Source organism: Varanus komodoensis, unplaced genomic scaffold (genome assembly GCF_004798865.1).
Source record: "Varanus komodoensis strain SLA01 unplaced genomic scaffold, ASM479886v1 scaffold7_3, whole genome shotgun sequence".
Taxonomy (NCBI): Eukaryota; Metazoa; Chordata; class Lepidosauria; order Squamata; family Varanidae; genus Varanus; species Varanus komodoensis.
This window is the reverse complement of record NW_025336480.1, coordinates 12,805,553-12,827,402: the sequence shown is the minus strand read 5'-3', so window position 1 is coordinate 12,827,402 and position 21,850 is coordinate 12,805,553. Positions and strand designations below refer to the sequence as shown.

Genomic DNA, 21,850 nt, shown 5'->3' with positions numbered 1-21,850 from the left:
CCTCAGCCTCCACCTCCGCTGCCCCTTGAAGCAACGATGCAGTGGCACAGCAAATAATTGCAAGCAGAGTTACATGCTGAGGTGTCAGGTTGGTGTGTTCAATGTTCAGGTGCGCCTCAGGTGTACCGACATGTGAATGTTTAAGCACTATAAATACCAGCAGCAGACCAGATGCTTTGTTTGTTGAAGAATGTCAAGCTCTCTCCACCTCTGCTAAGACCAACACTTTAAAAAGCCTCGCTGCTGTCATCTACTTCCACCCCCAGCTCTCATGAAGCCACCAGAAGCAGGCTGCCTGCTATACATGCAGACAGCCACGCACTCAACTCTGTTATCAGCACAGCCTCATTAATCCCCAAAGAGTAATGCAGTATTAATCAAGTCTTCAAAAAGGCATCTGGATGAAAAAGGGACTTTTCATATTGGACAAACACATTTGGCGGTTAAAAAGAATCCAGAGAAAGATTAAATTTGGATAAGGAAACAATTCAAAGTACCATAATTTGGGAATTAATCAAAATGTCCGTAGCAAAGAAAAAAATAGCAGTTATACTTCAAGCATTCATCTAAACAATAAATGGAATCAATTTCTTCATTGGTGAAAGTTTGTCTATATCAAAGTAGATTAAGTACGACTTTTTGAAAGATGCATTTTAAATCTAGAGACCTAACATTTGAAGTAGCTTCATGATTTTACTTACACCACAGTAGAAATGCATTCTGAAGAGTTACTGTTTATTGAGACTGCAAAAGTAAACACATTAACATAGTCAAAACTAATGCAGTACAGGCACTCAGAAGAGTAAAATTAAATCTTGTGCTAGAATAAAATTTCTTGCAATGTAAACAGAAGCACAGAGGTTATATCAGTAATAAACACTTGCATGCCATTCACCAAACCGCAAGGTGAAGCATCCTGAGGAGTCTACCACCCTTGGAGTTCCAACTGCATGTTCTCACAGAGATCTCAGCGCTCCATGAGTCACTGCGTGCACACAAATGCAACACCTTTCAAAGATTTGATTAAAAATACTGCTACCTACCAACAACTCAGGTAACAAAATATTAACTTTTATTGTTTCTTAAGGTAGTTTGAGGAAGGTCATGATATTTAAAGTACTTTTCAGCAACAGACCGCAAGAGAGTCTGTTCAACAAGAAAAAATGGTAATACTGTGAAATAAATCCAGGATTAAAAAACAAATAAAAACTGTTACATAGTTATTTTTTACTAACCAGTATTTTACATAGATTATCAGATCGGGCAGAACAAATGATCTTGTTGAGAGAACATACATTTTGGAAGATTCACAACCACAATTCAGCCATGCTCACTATGGAAGCAAGAAGTTGTGAAAATAACTGTTATAAGGAATTTCAGAAATGTTCAAACACACTTTGACACACTTTGGTCCTTCAGCGGGTTCATAATCCAGTGAGATGTATCGCTCTTGTACAATTTAGGTAATTCAGTTTTATAATAAATTAATCTGGAGTAGAGATGGGATGCTAATTTCTCTGGTACATTCTACTGCCTACCAGATGCATTATCTAGAATTAAAACTCCCCATCATGTGTGTATCCTGCATAAGTGGGGTCTGCCGTTATCCTTCTCCATAATGACCCCTAAACAGGACAGCTAAGACAGGACATACTACCAGAAGGAATTATTTATTTTAGCAAAAGAAAACAGTATCTAGGAAAATGAGATTATAACTCAGTCTAAATGTGAATCGATGGTCTGCTTTCCTTCTTACATACATTATGCAAGCACAACATTATGGTTGGACAGACAACTATGGTTGTGAAAAATATGGCAGGCAATAATAAGGCATTCCTTAGCTATTTATTCATTTACTAAAAGCTTTTCTATCCCGTCCACTACAGAACGTCTCGGTTAAAAGCTAGCCTTTTGATGTACAGGTATCTAAACAGCAGCTACTGAGCCAAGTTAAAGAACTGTTAACTCAGCATGTATGAAAAAATCTCAAAAAGGTAGAATTATAACAAAAGACACAGTATTGCCTCAGCATGTTGGATCTTACAAAGAAGAGAAAAGCAGGTGGTGATTTCATATTTTTGGACTGCAAGAATTATCATTGTGCTTGACAAGGGTATCACATGTAGTGTTTGACTGCAGAGATGCAGAAATAGGATTGTATCCAAGGTTAGTCCTCCTTAGCCACTAGAACAAATAGGATATTAGACAAACAATGGATATAACCAACATGCACAGAATTACTTCTCCTGCCACAACACAGTATACACTGGTTATACCAAGTATTGGTACCTGAAAAATATACTTAAGCTTGTAGGAATGCGATTCTATGCATGTTAAAACAGAGAAGAGCCCTACAAACTGTAGATCTTTTTCTTGTCTAAACACACATACGACTGAGCCCTAGATCCTTTAAACAGTAGAAATCTTAAGTAAATAAAGGGGAACCTTTGATGCAGCTTTAATAATCTGCTTGTACTGAAAATACAAATGAGAGGTTTAAAAATCAAGGAAATATGCTAATAGATGACACCATCTTAGGTATTACATGGACAAAAAGACCATGTGTGAGCACAGAACATCTAAGGTCACTATGATTGCAGAGAAAAACGGCTAAGTAATAATGATCCATTCAATGCTCCTGTACAGTTTCCATTCATTCCACTAAGGCCTGAGCAGGAAAATTTCCCACTGCAATTTCCCCTTCTCTAGCAGTGTGACCTACAAAGGCAAGAGTTGGCTTTGTTGTTATAACAAGGAAGTTAACTGCCTAAAATATAAGGAAACAAAGCAATTCCTCTACTTCTCTTGTTCAAAATGGAAACAAAGTTCAAGAAAATTGTTTGCTTTTAAAATAAAATACAAATTAGTAATATCTACACAAAAGGCATTATAACTTTGTGAAAGTCAATTTCATTTATTTGCTCTTTAAAGGAATTGCAAAACATCATTTCTGATATGTAAACAATTTTATTCTTTGCCCTTGAAGATTCTTTATCATGTGCTCCCGTCACTCAAAATACCAGAAGCTGGGATGAGCCAAGAAGGCTAAATAGTGCAAGTCAGATTAGATGAAATACTTCACAGCGCACATCATCACTACCGAATTTACAAGATGTGGTGATGGCCAGCAACTTAAACAGGTTTAAAGGGAGATTACACAATCTCATGATGGGTAGTGCTATCAAAGGCTCCTGGTCATGATAGCTAATACTGTGTCCAGCCCTAAGGTATGCTTCTGAGTACCAATTCACCAGGGAATCGTAACAGGAGAATGATAGTCATTGCCTCCATATCCCACTAGCGGGCTCCCCACAGGCTTCTGCTGGTTGTGTGGGGAAAAGGATGGAGGGCTAGACAGGTCTTTGGTTTGATCCAGCAAGAGCTGCTCTTACGTTCTTAACACAAAACTATCACACACACAGAAGAGTCCGTGGTGTTCAAGAGATTACATTTGCTAACAAGAAGATAGGCCTTTCTTCAATACTCTAGATCTCTGAAGCATGCTTCACAGATGTCACCACAGGGTACAGAACTTAATGTCACATGCCAAGGTATGACATTATAATGAAAACAGACAAACAGACACTGTAGCCAACATCAATCTTACCAGCACATATGCAGTTGTAGGTAAAGGGTAGTATTAACTTGCCATGAATTTCATGAATTCATATTACTACCTGAGTTTTAAAGTAGGGGTAGGCTAACTTCAGTCTATTTTTTACCCTTTTACTGTAATCCCTGTGGTCTTTCAGTCAGTTTTAAAAGTGGCAGATTACTTAACTTCTCAGGATTGTGTGTTAAATGGTTGTAACTATCTGCCTGGTTCAGACCCTTGTCCACCTGCTCCAGTATTTTCTGCAATAATCCCACATAATGTGGTCCACACAATGTGGTCCACTATGAACCAGTCTACTGGTTCATAGTGGGCCATTGCTTTAAAGACTTTCCACTTGCTCTCCCTAACCCCCAGTATAAAGATTTATGTCAGGAAATAAATACTTCTACAATATGTCCTCCTAACAGCATTAGAAGTAGGCAGACATCACTCATATTAGGTGGGCTGGAAGAGGTCTGTGCTGCAAATTTTGGATTTACACACTTTCATTTATGCAAGTTGGCAGGAGGCCAAGGAGCAACACAGGGCACCAAAGCCTCAACCCAATTACTGGAAACCCTACAGAGCTGTATTTCCATAGCCAAAGGAAAGGGCAAGCGTAAGGAAAGGAGAAAAGTCAACAATGCTAGGACGCTGACGGAATCTCAGGTGGCAGAAGGTTCTGTTCAGCACTAAATTCCTAATTATTTTGAGCTTGGATAGAACCCACAGAGGACTTCGGACATGTCAGACTAAGTAGTGAGATTTGGTTTTGATTGTTGTCATTAGGGAAAATTTGGTCTTCTTCCGCACCAGTATCAAATGTATTTGGCAAGCTACTTATTGGCTTTAGTTCCCTAAATTTAATATAAAACAAAATTTAAATTCAAAGGTGCCAGCATAGGAACACCACAGTGACTGTAACCAACTTTAAGCTCACCAGCTTATTAAGCAGTTGTAGGAACATGATAGTATTTGCCTTATCATGAAACCAGTAACAGGTGATGCATGCAAGCCAGAACTGCATGAGTTTTTATGGAATTCATCAGCAAATGAGCATTGGGGAGGGGGGAAATTAAATAATTTAACACTGTTAGTTAAATTATTAGTTAGTTAAGGAAGATCCGATAATTAAGGCTAGATTCTCCAAAGCTTCTGCTTGCACAGAGTGGCTGCCAAACATACATAACACATGCAGGATAATTGCATCAAATCAAGCATACTGGTAATTTTCCTGTGACTTACGCATACATCTGTCTCTTACAGAAATAATTCTAACTGGACATCAGTGTCCTCAGTACAGAATAGCTTACATTCGGTGCATTCACTGGGACCACAGCGTACTTTGCTGAGCCCTTCAGACTTAGGAGCAACTACCTCAGTATAGAAACAAGCTGTTAAAATTGACAACTCTAGCGCAGGTTATACAAGGGAGCAACTGTATATAAGGGATTAAGAGTCATGACCCTGTAAATCATGCAGGTTCCAGTTACCATGATCTTTTTGTAATCTTCATCGGGGGGCTGATCTGCCACAATTATCTAAAGGGCATTTTGTATTATTTACTGAATTGAGATGCCTGACTCTTTTGGTTCTAGTCTGGAAGGATTGAAATTTATACTGCAAAATCATGGTAGTGAAGTTAGGAAGCCTCCAGAATATCAGCTACGTAGATGCAAAATAAAATGGACAGCTAAGCACAATGCATCTTCTTGCAATGATATATACAGAAGTGTGGTGTTTTGCACTCTTATAGGTAGCTTATCTAAAAAACTATACCTCAGAAATGTGTAACACGCAAGCACAAGTCAAAGGAAAATGCCAACTATTCTAGGCAACAGAGTGCCCTCAATCAAACGTATATGAACAATCATGCCAAAGGGTGCGATTCTGTGGCCTCCTGACATTATCCGTTCGGAGGTCTTCCAACTATACAGCTCTGAGTCCATATGCAAAGCCCCTGCCCCATCCCTCCTGAAGCTGACCCAGAAAGAACCAGGTGCTTGGTTTCTGATGATGGAAACTGACTCCAGAAACAGCAAAAGGAGCGTGCTGGGGGACAGAGAGGAGGCTGGGGCCAAAGCTGTATCCGAACAGCACCTCCGCCTCCTTCCCTTCCCCTTCCCTTCCCCCTAGATGCACCTCATCTAGATGGCCAAGAACAGGAATCAAAATGAAATACAAGATGCAAGGTGCAGGCAACAACATTAGATGCATGTAAGCTTTGGTGTTCAAAGGCTTACATGTACTGATGGTGCACAGCTTAGGATCATGCCCTAAGGCAGTAATCCAATACATTAACAACTTGGGAGCCCGCCTCATTGAGATCAGTGAGGCTTCTAAGTAGACATGGGTAGAGTTGCACTGCAAAGCAATGTTAAATTTAATTTGAGGTAAAGGTACGATTGCTATTGTTTATGGCAGTACTTGCAGTAATGCATTCTAATACCACTACCTGTAACAAGCATTTTTCAACATGTACATACTAAAGTCACATCATCATCATCATCATCATCATCATCATTATCATTATTATTATTATCTGAGCTAAAGGCAATCTCAGGTGTAATAAAGCTAGTTTGTTTATGGACTTCCATCATCCACAAAATTATACAGCAACATTAAAACTGGGTGTAAATTGGAGCTAAACATACATATTCAGCAGAAGAGATAGTGTTATTGATTCCCTAAAGTCAGTTCAAAAATGTGTTCCTAGAAGACACATCAATATATTTCCAGTGGAGTCAAATATCTTTAAATATGCATAGCAAAGAGAACAAAAAATTCTGAATTTTCAGATTTACTCCAAACTTGATTGTTTCTTTAGTATCAAAACAAAAGGAAAAATAATAATAAAAACAGTGGAATTGGTCATCAGTAGAAGAAGAAAGCAAACATGGTATGTTTTTATAGTAGCCACACTGGAAGTTTCTGTAGAATTAGAAAATGGTCACTCATATGGTGGCTGTTGAAGAAATACATCGGCACTATGAAACAGAAGAGATGGGGTTAAGGGGAGAGCCCATTTGGGTAAGTACTTTATCCAGCCACTGCAGAGGCCCGTGAAGATGAATTTCTATCCAGCATGGGGTGCTTGTAACATCTTGCCGGTGATATTCTGCTCCCCATCCCTACAAAAATAAATGCGTATTTAGTAATATTACTGTTCCATCTAAGAATAACTGATACAGTTAATGTCTTCTTTAAAAAAAAGCACAGTGGTACTTACCAAAAAGGTTCCTCTTGGTACCTCTTAGAGCACCTCTTGAAGGAACATCTTGCAAAGATGTCCAGGTTCATTCCCCCTACTGACCAGGTAGAGCAAGGGCCCATGTGACTGCATTTTAAACACTTCATCAATCTAAATCTCCTAGCCAGTTCTGTTCATAGCTAAAGCTCAGAAGCTGAAGGTTCAAAAAATCTCTTTGTATTACAGGTATGGAAGAACCACAGAGGAACAGACAGTTTGTTATAAAATCTGTAGAAACCAAAGTGAAAAAGATTACCTTTGAGTGTCAGAAGGCACAGCTAGCCAAGTGTAGATACAAGTGCTGATGACCTATGCACATTTACAGGGTGTGGTTGAGATGCTTCTGCATACCAACCCAGAAGGAAGCTTCTCAGTATGTACCAATGTTCTGCTCTTTGGCTTGATGTGTGGAAGGCACTCCCCAATGGGACACGCTCAAACTGAAAGCCTTCTTTGAGTGGAAAAAGTGTAAGATATAGGCTATTGTACCACTACTACTTCCTGGAGACTTTCCTGCCTAAGTAGGATTCCCCCGAGGCATGTCTCTCCTTGTAATGCCTTACAAAAGGGGTAGAATTTGTCCAGGTGGCTGCTTGGAAAACTTCTGCCAGAGCAGCATTATTACTCAAGGTAGCTGCCGCTGCTGCTGCTCTAGTGCAATGGGCTGTGACTCCTAATGAAGCATCAGCATCGGTAAGAATGTGTGTTTTTAACCACCTAGATACAGTGGATCTGGTACTCTTCTTGCTGACTGCTATCGGATGAAAGGAAAGGCGCAGTAAGCCGGGGACTCCATCTTTCTTAGGTAAATTTTAAGAGCTCTACAATCATCAAGTTTGTCCATGGATGCGAAGGGTTAGGACAGAAAAGAGCGGGATAAGCTTCCATGACCTGTAGAACAGCATGTTGTCCTTAGGGATACATGCTGACTCTGTCTGGAAGACAACAGAATCCCTGTGGAAAGAAATAAGACCTTTTCTGGTGGAGAGGGCAGATGTGAAGGTAACAGGGAAAACAACTTTTTGTTACAGAATCCATAGTGGGATAAATCTAATTTGGTCAATGTGGAGAGTAAACATGCCATCATTTTCTCAGCTGCATTACTAAAGTAAAATTACAGAGGAATCAATCTGGGTAAGGCTCAGCCAAAGTGTCCTTGGATCTGTTAGTGTGACATGTGGCTATGGAAAGTGGGATGGAAAGTCATTCCCAGAGCCTGCTGAAGACGATGGACCAGGGCTAGGTTGCTCAAAGTTTTGTTTAGTTTTATTCCATTTTCTAAGTGTGGAAAAGGAAGGCTCAGAAGAGCACAAACCTCTGCTGTGCTCTGCAGCACAGTCTGATCTCAATGTTCGCTTATCAAATAAATGTCAATCGGATTGTCGAGCTCTACCACAGTAATCCGGAGTAAGAGTGATCTACTGACTGGAACGATCCTTGTGATAGGTGATGGTAGGAGGCTATCTCCTTCTTCTCTGTCTGAGCAATGGAGGAGGTGGAGGGAGTAAGACTTGCTCTTTGCAGGTTGAAACTGAAACAACCATTTAAAATGGCTACCCACTTGTTTGGCAGGACTCTTCTGCCGGAGGGTGGGATGGAGAAAGAATGGATGAGATCCCTTCTTGATACTGTTGGGAGTGTCTACCTGTTGGCACTCTGTGGCTGTCCCCCTCTCCTCCAAGCCTGACTGGAGGTGAAATAAGAGCTCCACATCATCTCCGGAAACAGTCCAGCAACACTGACACTTTGAGACTCAGGAGATAGTTACAGACAGCAGACCGGCGATCTCTTATCCTTGTGTCAATGAAATCCTGGCAGAGGCGAGGATGGGCAACTGCCCTTTTATTGCTGCTAGCAGCTCTCATGAGCCATGGTTTTCTTTTTCTTTTCAGGCTTTGAAATGGGATGTGGAAGTGACAAGCAAGGGGCAAAGAAAAAAGCAAAAAAAGGAACTCCCTCTGCTCCATAGGGAAGAAAAAAAACTGGCTGTGAGGGAAAAGTGTAGGAACTAAGATTTAGAAAATTGAGAGAAATATTGACTTGAGTCAGGAAGAGAGGAGAATTGGCTCTGTCCTGGGCAAAAAGCCTCAGACACTGGCCAGGAAGAGCTTCAGACCAGCACAGTGTTTAGTATTCAGTCACTGGGTCCCCGCTGTTCTGGGTGCTAGAAGTTAACACACTGTGGGATGCCTTCCTCTCACCAGCCTGGCAAAAGTGGCAGAATACTGTGTGTCTCCATTCCACTCTCAGAAAGCACATTTCTAACCCCATCCCCATGTGCCTCTCTCCACTGGCATCGTTGTGCTAGGAATTTCACCACACCGGAGCTACTAAATGTGGGAGAGAAATTACTAGTTACAGAGCAAGCAGAAAGGGAATCCAGAATCCTCATCCTGCTTCAGAGGGTTGTAAACAAATACTGATGCATCTGTCCATCTTGGTCAGACATACCAAGAAAAGGGAGTTTTGCAAAAAACCATGCATCTGGACAACTCCACCCCACAGTCTGAAAGATGGTGAAATACTTGGCTTTGCTGCATTAAACATGGAATGAAAGAATATCCAAAGCCTGACGAAATGACTCTCATGGTGAAACGATTTCAAAAATGCCAGACACAAGACTCACAGTAAGTTCATGACAAATAAAACATGCCTTACCTTTACAAAACTCATCCGAATGGTGCACATTTTGGTGAGCTCATATACCGCTTCAAACCCATGATTGACTGACTGAGCTAGAAGCTGAGCAAATTCCTGATTGTTAAAAATTTTTAGGCTACAGCCACTGGGGATCTTGCACACAGTTGTGGGATGAAATCCATGGTGATAATTACAGTTTCTGCTCTGTACAAATATGCTGCTATCACTCAGGCATTCAGCATAGACTTCCCCACCAACATAGTATAGGTGGACACCTAGAGGGATGGAGAAATCCCAAATATTTGACAGTTAGTTCAAGAAATAGTACACATAATATCCTGATCTATCCAGATCCCTCTTTTGAAAATGATTCCAGGAAGAACAAATGTGTCAGAACACTTTCATTCCAAGCACTCAGTACCTCATCAGCCACTAGATGTCCTACTTCCACAAATTACAGAATAGGATCCCTCGATAAATACATGATGAATAGAATAACTAAGATTGCCTAAATGTTTTGTTACAACTAGGGTCCTGTTACTAAATTGTGGTGTTGTGTAATCTGCTGGGTCACACTATGCCTGCTATGAGGGCACTTTTTGTTGTTCCTTGCAATGCTTCTATTAGAAATTTCCAAGTACTTTAAAGAAGACCCATGCAACCCCAGCCTTCTGACTTCCCTCCATCTGCCTTCCTCCAGACCAACGGCAAGGTCTTAGGTCTGCCAGGATCAACTACCTCTCTCTCTTCCACTGTTTTGTTTTCTTAACATGTTATACTAGCAACAGGGAACATTTCTACACAAAAGGGTCAAATGTGCACATCAAGAACAAAAGTTTAGAAAATGGTTACAATCTTTATAAGTAAGGAATAAATCCAAACCAGTAAAACTGGTATAAGAACAGGAAGTACTGTGATGCAAGGTTTCATATTATAGACCTGGTAAGATATTTTTATTCAAGTTGGCATGTGTTTTCTAACTGAATCATACAAGTTTACAATATTTTATTCATGCAGTGATTTACTGCACAGCCATTCTTTCATTTGTTGAGACCAACACAGTAAATCATCCATCCTCAAATGGATTCCCCTCCAGATGTTTTCAATAATTCACAGCACTTTTGACCACTGGTCAAGCCAGCTGGGGCTGATTGGAATTGAAGTCCAAAGCATCTGGAAGGCACCAGGCTGAGGAAGCCTACTGTAAATAGTTATACAATGCATACTTTCGTATTACCTTTTCCAATGTGTCTCCGGGTGTTTTCAATTGTTGAGTTGCGATTAACGTTGGAAAGCAAGCCTAAGCAAAATCTGTTCTTGTTATTAGAAGGATCTGTAAATCCATCTACTAAGATACTAGTGGAAGATGCATGGAAGGCTTCTCCAACTCGGTTATTCAACTCATAGTACACAATTGAACACCAGTGTTTAGGTTCTTCATAGGCCACAGGGTGCACATCTAGGAAGAAAAATGAAACATGTGGCTAATTCAGTAAAAAAAGCAAATTCTCCTACGTTTGGGGGCCAGCTCTCCCACCTTACAGTCTTTTCAGATTCAGAGGAGGTGGCAGATGACTTGATGGTTTCAAGGTTAAAAGTGAAGCTACAGGATGCCTGCCTTAGAAAAAAAGACATTTGCAAAAACATTTACACATACAAGCAAAAAGAATGTTTATATGTAATGGGTGGGCAACTTATGAAGGTGTGGGACACACTGCCCTCCCCAGGTACCCAGAAACCATGAGAGACTAGTTTCTCTTCCATGGGTGCCAGAATGGCCACCACTGCCAAATTTGCGACCATCATGGCACATACAGCAGGGGCTGAAGATGACCCAGGGGAACCACGTCACCTGTGGGCCACTCTGGACAATCAGATTTAATTACTTTGGTTGGTATGATCTGGTTGGCATGATTCACCACTAGTAGCAGTTAGCATGAAAAGCACATCATCAGTTCACCACTGAATGGCACCATTAAAAAGAGTCCCATTTCTTTTAAAAATCATTTTCATTTCATCAAAAATACTGAAGATAAAACAGATGTTTAAGTTCTGCCCTCTTACCCATTCTTGCTGGCCTAACTCTGACCTAACTTTGTTGACCTAACTTTGAGCACTCTCTACTCTCAACTGCATGTAATGTACACTTCACTGCTATTACAACTGCTTACTCAATGCCCCCTTCCTAGGTTGCTTATCACAACATGTGAAGCTGGAAACCTGGGCTGCAGAGAAAGAATGAACCCAGAGTTTTAAACCAGCAACAAAACCATGGCTGTTTGCCCTGCAAAAGCACAGAGTTACACGTTTAAATGTCAAGACTAACAGCCCCAGTTGTTTACAAAAGTAGAAATGAGGCAACAGTGAAGAGAGGGGCAACAGTGTGTCTGTTCCCTCCAGCACAGCCCCACCTAACTCTGGGGTGCTTAACCCCCCTGGCTGGTGAAGACCACATCATTTATTCCAAAGTCCTAAATTTGCCTCTAAAACTCATTTAGACATTTAGTTTAAGGCAGATTGTATTTTCAAAAGTAAATTATACTCAGAGCAAATGTGCCCCTCAGTCTCCTTCACTATCAATATGCTGAGTGGGGGCCAGGACAGAAATGCTGGCCAAAAGTCTTACAGCGACTGCTGTCTTTTGCTCCAACTATAAAAGCCTGTTCCATGCTGCTTTTTCCACATGTCAGGAAATGTACTTTATATTCAGGAGCACCTCTCTGGAGAGCCGATTCCACCATCAGGATGATGCCTTCACTGAAAAAGCCCTTCTCCAAGTTTCTACTTTTAAGAAGGCTTTCGGAGGAGGACCTCAAACAATGACTTCAGGGTCCAGGTAGGCACGTATGGGAGGAAGCGTTCCTTCAGATAGCCTGGCCCCAAGAGGTTTAGGGCTTTAAATACCTGAGCTCTTCAATGAATACCTGAAGCTGACTAATCCTGCATCAGGCCACTGACCTTTCATCAAGTTAATACTGCCAATGCCCATGGTCTCAGCTGATCAGCTAAGCCCATTTAATTGTGGATGTTCAAGCAGGGATGGACATCTTCTACCACTCCACATTTTTGGGTTACTACTCCCATCAGCCCTAGCAAGCACACCTAATAGTGAGGGATAGCAGAATCACAGCAAGCTGTTCTTAATTGGATTGGACGATGGATTCATGTAGCCCAGTACCATTGACAATGAATGACAGTGGCTGTCCATCACTTCAGGTAGGGGTCTTTCCTAGCTCTACATCTTGGTAGATTCTGGGGATCCCATCTGTGCTCATCTGCATGCTAAACAGGTGCCCTGTGACTCAATCACAGCTCTTCCGCAGGGAGTTATAAACCAAAAACATCTGATGGGTCACAAGTTACCCAGTCCTGCTCTGCGGAATGAAATGCAGCTGAAAATCAGCAGGCTAGTCTTCTTAAATTGGCAAAATATCAACAATGGCAAAGCGTTTGCAAGTCTATCAAATGCACTGTTTACCTCACCTCTGCTAGAAACATTTGGCATTATCTGAGGAATCATATTATTGCTTGTGTCCATAGACTGTGAAGTATCTTGCCCCATTTGATCTTCAGGGGGCATATATGCAGGCGGTGGTGTATCTGCTATAAAGAAACATTAGATAGTTGATGAAACATTTTATTCTACCTAATCAGAGCTGCATTTCCTTCTCCAACAGTCAATTGTTCTCATTTCTGTAACATTCCTATTTTCTGTCTTCATTTTTTCAGTTTCTTTGAAGAGCTAATACTTCTATAGTTTCATTCATCCACATGACATGTACTTCCCCTATAGTCCTCAATGACAATCCATTTAATTTAAATCTTTCCTATCTCATTCTCTACTTTTACAATTACCACTCCCTAGTCTCCTACCCTTTTCTTACTGACATACTTGACAACTGGATCAATCAATATAGATAACAAGTAATAGAAGAAGCAGAAAATTAGGACACAGCTATTTAAACATTCCTGGTTTAAGCATTCCTTACACCCTTTCTCCTTTTCCCTGGTTTGATTAGGTTTCTCTTTCATCAATTCCTCAACTCAAACACTCCCCCAACCATCTTATTTCAAGTTCAGAATAGGTACCACTTAGTAATAAATAACCATAGAACATGTGCAGGAACAATCTATATCCTTCACACAACTAATCTCAAGAAATAAGGAAAAGAGCAACACAATAAAGTTGAGAGGCTTTGGACATGAGTGTTGCAGAGAGAAGTAGAAATACAAATGCTTTATAATTCCTAGTTCCTCAAGCACCACTGATCTAAAGCTGCTCTTATGATTCTTTCTGGGAAGCCTAGAATAAGGTAAGTTTTCAAAAGCAAACAGCAGTGATGCTAATACTGTATCTTTACACGGCAAGCTATAAATGGGAAATTATATTATTAATTATACCTCCACTTAGTTGTTTTACAGAATCATCCATAAACTTTAGAAGCAAAGTCCCATTCATGGAACTCATGAGAAATATGCCTGGCACCAACACTATACATCTTCTATGTACACAGGCAAAAACTTTTCTGTCCTCCCAGTATTTTAACTTTTCTGTCCTCCCAGTGGTGTGCTTTTAAAATTATTACATATTTTTGTTCCTGCTGGATTGCTGTTTGTTTATTCAAATTATTATATATGCACCATTTATGTACATGTTAATTTTACTTTTATTATTTTATTTTTGTTGACTGGCTCAGATGTTGTACTGCTGAAATGTATTGTTATTGGAATGTACTATGATTGTTTGCTATTTTATTACTTGATTGTATTTTTACTTTAATCTTATTTTTAATCTTGTAAACTGTTTTAAGAGTTAAATGCGCTATGGAAAACAGTATATAAAAGCCTGTATAAACAAACAAACTTTATTATACATCCTTTTTTTAAAAAAATAACTTTCTGATAGAAAAATTCTATCTTGTCTTCCCCCAGTATGTCTTGTGTGCATAAAAGGAGATTAATATGGAAGACCATTTACTCATACCATGACAGTCTCAAGAAGTACAGTTCACAGACTTACCACCTCTGTTGTTTGTGCATGTTCAGCTTAAGTTTTTGGGTAACTGTAAGAACAACCTCCTAGGCATCCTGTCTTATCCCAACTTCTGGCTGCCACCTCTACTACCGTTACCCCTCATCTTGCCATATCATCTCTGCCTTCTATCTCCTGGCTCTTTTATTTGCTACACTGAATAATGCTACTACATGTTAGAGTATATACTTGGAACAATGTTTAACTGCCTGAATTTGCCTCTGGCATTTATTTAAATATATACCTCAGTTTTATTATACTTATTGTATGGATTTGAGGAGTTGTGCAATGTCCAGAAAGCTTTAACTATTGGGTGGCTGAGATATACAATAGTAATTATTATTACTACCACTAATAATAATGGTATATCCTACAGTTTACAATTTTAAGAAGTAAATTATCATCTAAGCATACATCTGTCTCATATTTTTTAAATCCCAAAACGCAGATAAGAGGGAAAATCCACCAAACTATCCTTTATCATCTCCTGCTTCTTGTTCTCCCCAGAACAGCCCTTCCATGCTGCTCTTCCCAGAAAAATTTCAACAATTGCCCAATTTCCTTCTACCCTTTATCTACAAAATCCTGGACTTTACTTCCCCATTCTCATCTCTTTTCAAATTCCACTCTCGCTTCCTTCAATCTGATCCTATCCTCAATGCTTCACAGAAATTGTCTTCGCCAAAATCACCAATAAGCTATTAATGCCAAATGAGCTATTATTCCTCAACTTCTTTGATCTCTTGTCTGCCTTCAACATTGCTCACTTGCTTGCTTGCCTCCCCTTTTTGCTTCAAGTCCCCGGGTCTCTCTTTTACATGTCTAATCATTCTTTCAATGTCTACATATGGCAAAACTCTTCCTTTGCTTTTTCCTTATCCTTCTAGGGTTCCTACAGGTTCTATTCTCAGCTGTTATTTTCTATTTCCTTTCCCTGGGTGGTCTCACCACAACTCACAGGCTCCAGTATCACACAGAACAAAACCAAAAAAAGTCCTTCCTCTGCGATCCTGCCAAAAATACTGGTCCAAGACCCAGGTCTTGGATTACACACTGGTTTCCTCTCCTCTGTCCAGAACTCTGTTGTCAAAACCATTCATATTTCTTGTTACTCTAACTTTTTGCATCCCTACACTTGTTTCCTATTCTCAACTTCACTTTAAGGCCCTACACACCCTTGCCCAATCTTATCTCATTGCTTTTATATGCCAACAAATCCATGATATTTGCTTCTCCAGGTCTGCCACCATCAAAAAGCTTCCTAGTTCTTCAACAAACTTCATTTTCTTCCCTTCTGTCTTAAAAATGAAACTGAATCCCTCTCACTGAAATCTTCCTTTTCTATGAAAACTTTGGTACTGCTACCTAGTTCCAATAATCTCCTGTAATGAAACTTGTATGTAACTTTAGGCTTTATTTGCCCCATCCTCATTTCATCTTCCTCTCGTTTTCTAGTTTGCAAGTTTCACGGAATGCAGACCTGACCTTTAATTCTTTGCATACCATGTACAAATAAGGCATTATACAAATAATATGAACAAAATGGTTTAACTTGGGTTTTCTGTTCAACTACCCATCCAAATCCAAACTGTGTATGGAATACATAGACAAATAGATCTTTTTTCACTTTTGTGCCACTAGATTGATCTAAAAATGCAAATATGTCTGTAAAAGACATGATAAAATATATAGCATCATATAGTTTTAATTCCTTTTGGCTTTATAATTAAAGTTTCCAATGGTTGCCAAGCAGATTGTCTTTACCTGGTAGCTGAAATGGACTAGATGGTCCGGAACTAGCTGGTGAATTCGGATAGGTACCACTCCCTGGGGATGGTGGATATGGACTATTTGGAGAAATGGGAAACGGAGTGTTGTTGGGCTGCTGGAACGAGTCTGGAAACGTAGCATTATGTGGCATGTGTGGTTCATTGTGACTTAGGTTTCTGAATTGAACCAAAAGACTATGTTGTGGATTGAATTCACTATGCCTTGGCACCAAGACTGGAGGTAGAACTGAAAAACAAGAGAACAATATGACTAAAATAACCCTAAAAATTGCCATTCACCGTAAGTAAGTGCACATGACACGTAGAACAAAGCATGTGCCAAAATTACACCTGGCAACGCACATCAGTCTCTGCACTTTCCAGTGGGAAAAATCTAGTTTTCTGCAGCACAGCAGTCTAGAAGGGTACAGAAGTCTGTTCAACTGGCAAATTATGTCCAGAATGAGGGATCTAGAAAACCTAAGCCTGAGCTAGAACCATCTGCACAGAACACAAAATGATGCTGTCCCTTTATGCAAGGGAACTGTGCAGGAAAAAAGGTGAAAAACAGAGAGATTATATATGAAACACCAAAAAGTGGGATGGTTGGAATAGAAAAATGGTGATTCCCCCCCCCAACTAATATGAATTTAGTATAACCAATTAAAATGCCTTTAATATTTCCATGGAAACTAATCATTTTTAGGGATTCAAGATGACCTGTTTCATCTAGCACAGATTTAGCAGTAAGAAAATGCAAGGTACACATATAGCATTAATGCTCTTTAAGGCACAGTAGAATTTACTTGAGGATAAAAATATATCCAGTTCAGCTCAGCCAGTGTGCTCCTCTTCATTTTTAACAGGCTCAACTCCTCAGCAAGCCATTAAACTGAAATACTATTTAACTTCATGATGGGTAAAGGCAAAGCGAACACACCTGGGCTCTCCACCCGTTTGTAATGATATGGATTGATACAGACTTCCTTCTGTTTAGATCCAAAAGGATATTCACACATGTCCAATGGCTTCAGCTCGTGATGACTCTGCAGATCAGGCCAACGCCAAACACGACAGTAAATAACATGGGGAAGGCCTTTGCGGTGAGAAACCTGAAGTCGACCATCTAACGAGCGAGGAATAGTAACACATTTACTGGGTTGTCCAGGGCTACTCAGGGCTTTCTCCAGCTCCTCCATGGCTCCTTTTTTCTTTTTCAGTTTTTTGACCAAAGCGTCAACGGCTTTTTCAGCCCATTTTTCCTCTTCATCACCTTGTTTCCAGCCCAACAGGCGCTTTACAGCTGGGCTAGTAAAAGAGAACAGACTGGCCATTGATGTCATTTGACAAGTCTTCAAGCAATTTCTAGAACTAAATTTTGGATTCTCAGGTGTAACAGCAGTTTTGTTACTGCTGCTGAACAGCAGCAACCAATCTTCCTTAATCCAAGAAAAATAGTCTTCTCAGGCCTGTTAAAAATAATTGCACTTTATTAGTTGATGCCATTTCACTTAAGAAGAAAGGCAAAGACATAAAAGATAGCTCAATATATTTAAAGATGATTAGATTTGTATCATACACAATACAGATTCAGTGACAGCCTTTTAATCAGTACCCACTTTCATGCCATGTATAAAATGCTTCAATGGGAAAAGCCATTGGTAAAGCCAAGACTGTCCGCAGCTTTCTTGGACTAAATAATAACCTTGGATTTTTTTAAAACTGCTTTTTATCAAGAGGTGAAGCTCTCTGAAAAGCCTGATGTCCCTTATGAGGAGAACTTAGTTGATTAAGAGGTCTGTGGAAACACACTGGTTCAAAAGAATACATAGCAACAGTCAAGACCTATTGCTGTTATTGATTAAAATCTTAATGCAAACTACCCACTACAGAAAAGGGTTATACAGTGGGAAGAAACAGTAAAGTAGGAACACAGACTTTAAAATTGTCAATCACTTTACATGTTCATTTTTTGAAGTCCCATGTCAGACCCAAGGCTGATGTTGGGCCCATGCATCACTGGACACCTGCTGAGCTCCTCACCACACCAAAGAGGCCTAGGCCAACCCCTAGAAGCCTGGAGCCTCCTGCCTTACTGCTATCTGCTTCTGACACTTCACCTGCTTTCCCTGAACATATAACTGGTGACCAGGGTGAGGAGGTTGTGCAGTATCCTTCCCTTCCATCTGGACAGCTGTGGAACTGGGCTCAAAGGAAGAAGACAAGTGAATGAACAGTGCTGAGATAAGCCTGCTGACCAAGACATCATCTTCAAAGACTTGCTCAAAACTAGACTCAGTAGTGGTTAGACCACAGGAAATGTACGTGATGATAAACTTTAAGTAAGTGCCAAATAAGCACTCGTTGCTTGTTTTAGAGAATAGTTATTGCCAAATGATATATTTTCCTAACAGTAACAAATCACTCCTTTTCTATTACTAACAAGAGCCATCTGCAACTTAAAAAAAAAAAATAAAAGGGAGTAACGATGACAAACGGAACTAGTGTGCTGTGGCAACATGTTGATAAGAGCTCATAAAATCCCTGAAGAATATTCAACAAGTACAGACACAGACAATAGGCAGCTGGCAAAAAGCAAGCACTAAACAAAGAAAAAGGATGTCAATAACAAAGTGAGTTCCGCTCCTGCTACAGAAACTGCCAAATATTGTCTTTGGGACTTGTGATAATCTACAGCATGTCAAAACAGCTAGCCTGCACTGGGACACTTTCAGTCCGCCAAGTCTGCAGCACTCATCAACAGAGAGGTGCTTGCCTGGCTGTTCCTCAAAACTGCTACCACCAGGTGACCCACTGTTGTGCATGAGAATATGCTTGGAAACAGCAGCTACTTGTTTCCCAGCTGAGAAAACCCAGCCAAGTGCTGTGCCTGCACTCATCAGAAGAGAGGTACTGGCAGCAGCTCTTCCAACATCTGCAACTCTCTCTTCCCAGGATTCAGGGACAAAAGGTTGCATACCTAAACGGGGGGGGGGGGGGAGTATACAAAGGTAGCAATCACCTGTGCTGCTGAGCTTCCCTGGCTAGGAAAATCTAGTGGATGTCCCAGCGGCTGCCAATCTTGGTCGCCTCTGTGCATTTCATCACAGGGACCAAACAGACAAAGCCTACTTCTCCAGTCCACACTTGGGCTTTATGCAAGTTCTCACAAATGGCAGGCAAACCTGTGGCTATACTGTACCATCTCAGGCACACTGATGGTGGCTGCAACTCTTTCACCCTTGGCGAACCGACATAGAATAAATTACCTTCAAAACAAAACAAAACAAAACAAAAATGCCCGGATGTAAGAAAAACTAAGAGGGTTTTTTCTTTCTGTCTGTCTCTCCGTCTGGCACGGAGATCCATTCAATCGCAAGCGCCGGGCGCTTAAAGCCTGGCGCGGTCCAGATCACAAGGAAATATGTCGGTATTTATCAGCAAATTATCCTTGGCGATTCTTATTCTTACTTTTACCGTCTCGTTTTCTGGCTTTGGCCGCGGCAGCAACAGGCAGATTCAGCCGACCCGCAGCAGCTTATTGTAAAACTGCAGCTTCTTTCGGGGACAGGATCGCGTCGTCTTGCTCGGGCTCCATGCAGAGCGGTCTCCAGGCCCAGCCGCACGTCTCGCCGCCACCGATTCCCGGGGATGCGGGCTCTGCCGCCGGCCCGCTCGCTGGGCCCCGAAGGCTTCTTTCCCCCCGCCTCTTCTTCAGGCGCTTCACCCGGGCTGGCGAGAGCCTGCAGTGCGGAGGGGAAGCCGCCCGCCGCCCGCCCCGCGAGCCAGGGAGGGACGAAGGGCACGCCGCCCCCGCCCGACCCGCGCCGCGCCGCGCCGCGCCCGAGCGGCAAGCGAGGAAAGCGACCTACCGCCTGACGCGCGGCCGGCGGGAGCGCCGGAGAAAGGAAAGGAAGAAGCCCGAGCCCCGCAGCCCAAAGCCCGGGGACGGCCGCAGGGAGCCGAAAGGGAGCGGGAGGAGCCGAGCGGGCAGCCCACGTGACTGGACACAAGTCGGACGCTGGTTGGCCGAGCCAGTGCTGCCACTCAGCGTGGGGAGGAGGAACCCTCTCCTCGCCCCTTCCCTGAGAGGGGGGCAGAGGCGCGGAGGCAATTGGCGTACATGCCAGAAACCCCGCCTCACTAGGCTGAAGAGCGGAGCGGGGACGGCCTGACGCGTTTTGGAGGGGGTCTGTGCCGCCCAGCACTCCTCAGAGGGCCTTGGGATTGAGGCAGGCTCCCCCCGCCCGACTTGGTGTCCTCCAGATGTGTTGGACTTCAGCGCTTCTGTAGCGTGGCCGGTAGTCAGGAATGCTGGGAGTTGTAGTACAAAGGATCTGGAGGGTGCCAAGTTGGGGAAGGCTGAAATGCAGACGCTCTGGGCTGTTCTCACCCCGGAGTGCCCAGCCCACACATCTGGGGAAGTCCCATCATTCTCTGCTGGCAGTACATTTGGAGAGCACAGGGTAGGGGAGGCTGCGTGAGGTTGCCACCTAACTTGTGCTGGGCTTCTGATTCTTTGTATCACTGAATCAAAATCTTCCCAAGTAAACCTGCTTCTGAGTTATGTCAGCAATCCAGAGCCTTAAAGAACACCAGAATTCACATTGTCTTTGTATTATCTCGAGGTGAAATTTCCTTCACGCGGAAGAGCACCTATTTTGTCTGATCCAGGATGGCTTTCACGTTCTTAGTTTCTGCTCCTCCAGAGCTTCCCCTCCCAAGAAGTTTCTGTGCCTAAGGAAGGGGCCTCTCCTGCTCAGAAATACTCAAGGAAGATGGCAGGAATTCGTATGAGAGCTTTCTCAAACTCTCTGGTAAAATAATCAGTGGTTTTGTATAACAGTGTTTGGCTGAAACTAGCTGAGGTTCTGCTTCAAGTACCTGTCAGTAGTAGAGTCCACTTTACCCTTGGAAGCATTGATGGAGGTGAATCATGACCCCTAATTTATGTTTACGAATACTAACCTTTGAATCAGTATAATACAGAGTCTTGAAGTTGAGTGGAATAGGGAATTAGTTCTGCCTAATCAATGGAACACTGTTTGTGTGACTGTGATAGAAGGGTTCATGGTTCTTCTTGTTGTTCTTAGTTGCAAAGTCAAGTCCAACCCATCGCAACCCCATGGACAACATTCCTCCAGGCCTTCCTGTCCTCCACCATCCTCCTTAGGTTACGTCTTATTCAGCAAAGAACTTTTGTTCTATGTTTACTGGCCACCACAATGATTTTTTTCACTAAGGGTTTGCCTATGTTAGTTATCGTATCTGTTGAAGGTGTGTGTGATATTGCTAATCTTTGTTTACTCATATGTTTTGGCAATGTCCAGCAGTTGCTCCTTTCTGGGTAGAGGTTATAAAACAGATGATAAACTTAGTATTAGAATGCCATTAAAGATTTAATAATGTGCATGTTCTTCTCAATTTGCCACCTGTATAGAGCTTATCACAAGGACAATGTACATGGATTTTGTACCAGCCGGAGAGTCATTCTGGCTAATGGGCAGGGTAGAAATTTAATAAATAAATAAATTCCATATCCTTTTGACAGCCAAGGGGCTGAT

General features: G+C 41.7%; 1 protein-coding gene across 5 annotated transcripts; it reads right to left on the bottom strand.

Annotated features, from left to right (window-relative positions):
* Positions 1–714: 714 nt before the first annotated feature.
* On the bottom strand, positions 715–20,236 carry SMAD5 (SMAD family member 5). Of its 5 annotated transcripts, none has more exons than XM_044454337.1 (7): positions 19,758–20,236; positions 17,227–17,755; positions 16,282–16,533; positions 12,969–13,085; positions 10,723–10,944; positions 9,504–9,760; positions 715–6,726 (listed from the first exon to the last, which is right to left on the bottom strand). In XM_044454337.1, the coding sequence occupies exons 2-7, from the start codon at positions 17,627–17,629 to the stop codon at positions 6,583–6,585; spliced, it is 1,395 nt and encodes a 464-aa protein (XP_044310272.1). In that variant the 5' UTR covers positions 17,630–17,755; positions 19,758–20,236; the 3' UTR covers positions 715–6,582. The 5 variants fall into 5 exon arrangements, with proteins under 5 accessions (XP_044310272.1, XP_044310270.1, XP_044310271.1 ...); XM_044454335.1 differs by having other exon boundaries at positions 12,969–13,088; positions 19,758–20,235; XM_044454336.1 differs by having other exon boundaries at positions 12,969–13,088; positions 19,764–20,235.
* Between the last annotated feature and the right edge of the window lie 1,614 nt (positions 20,237–21,850).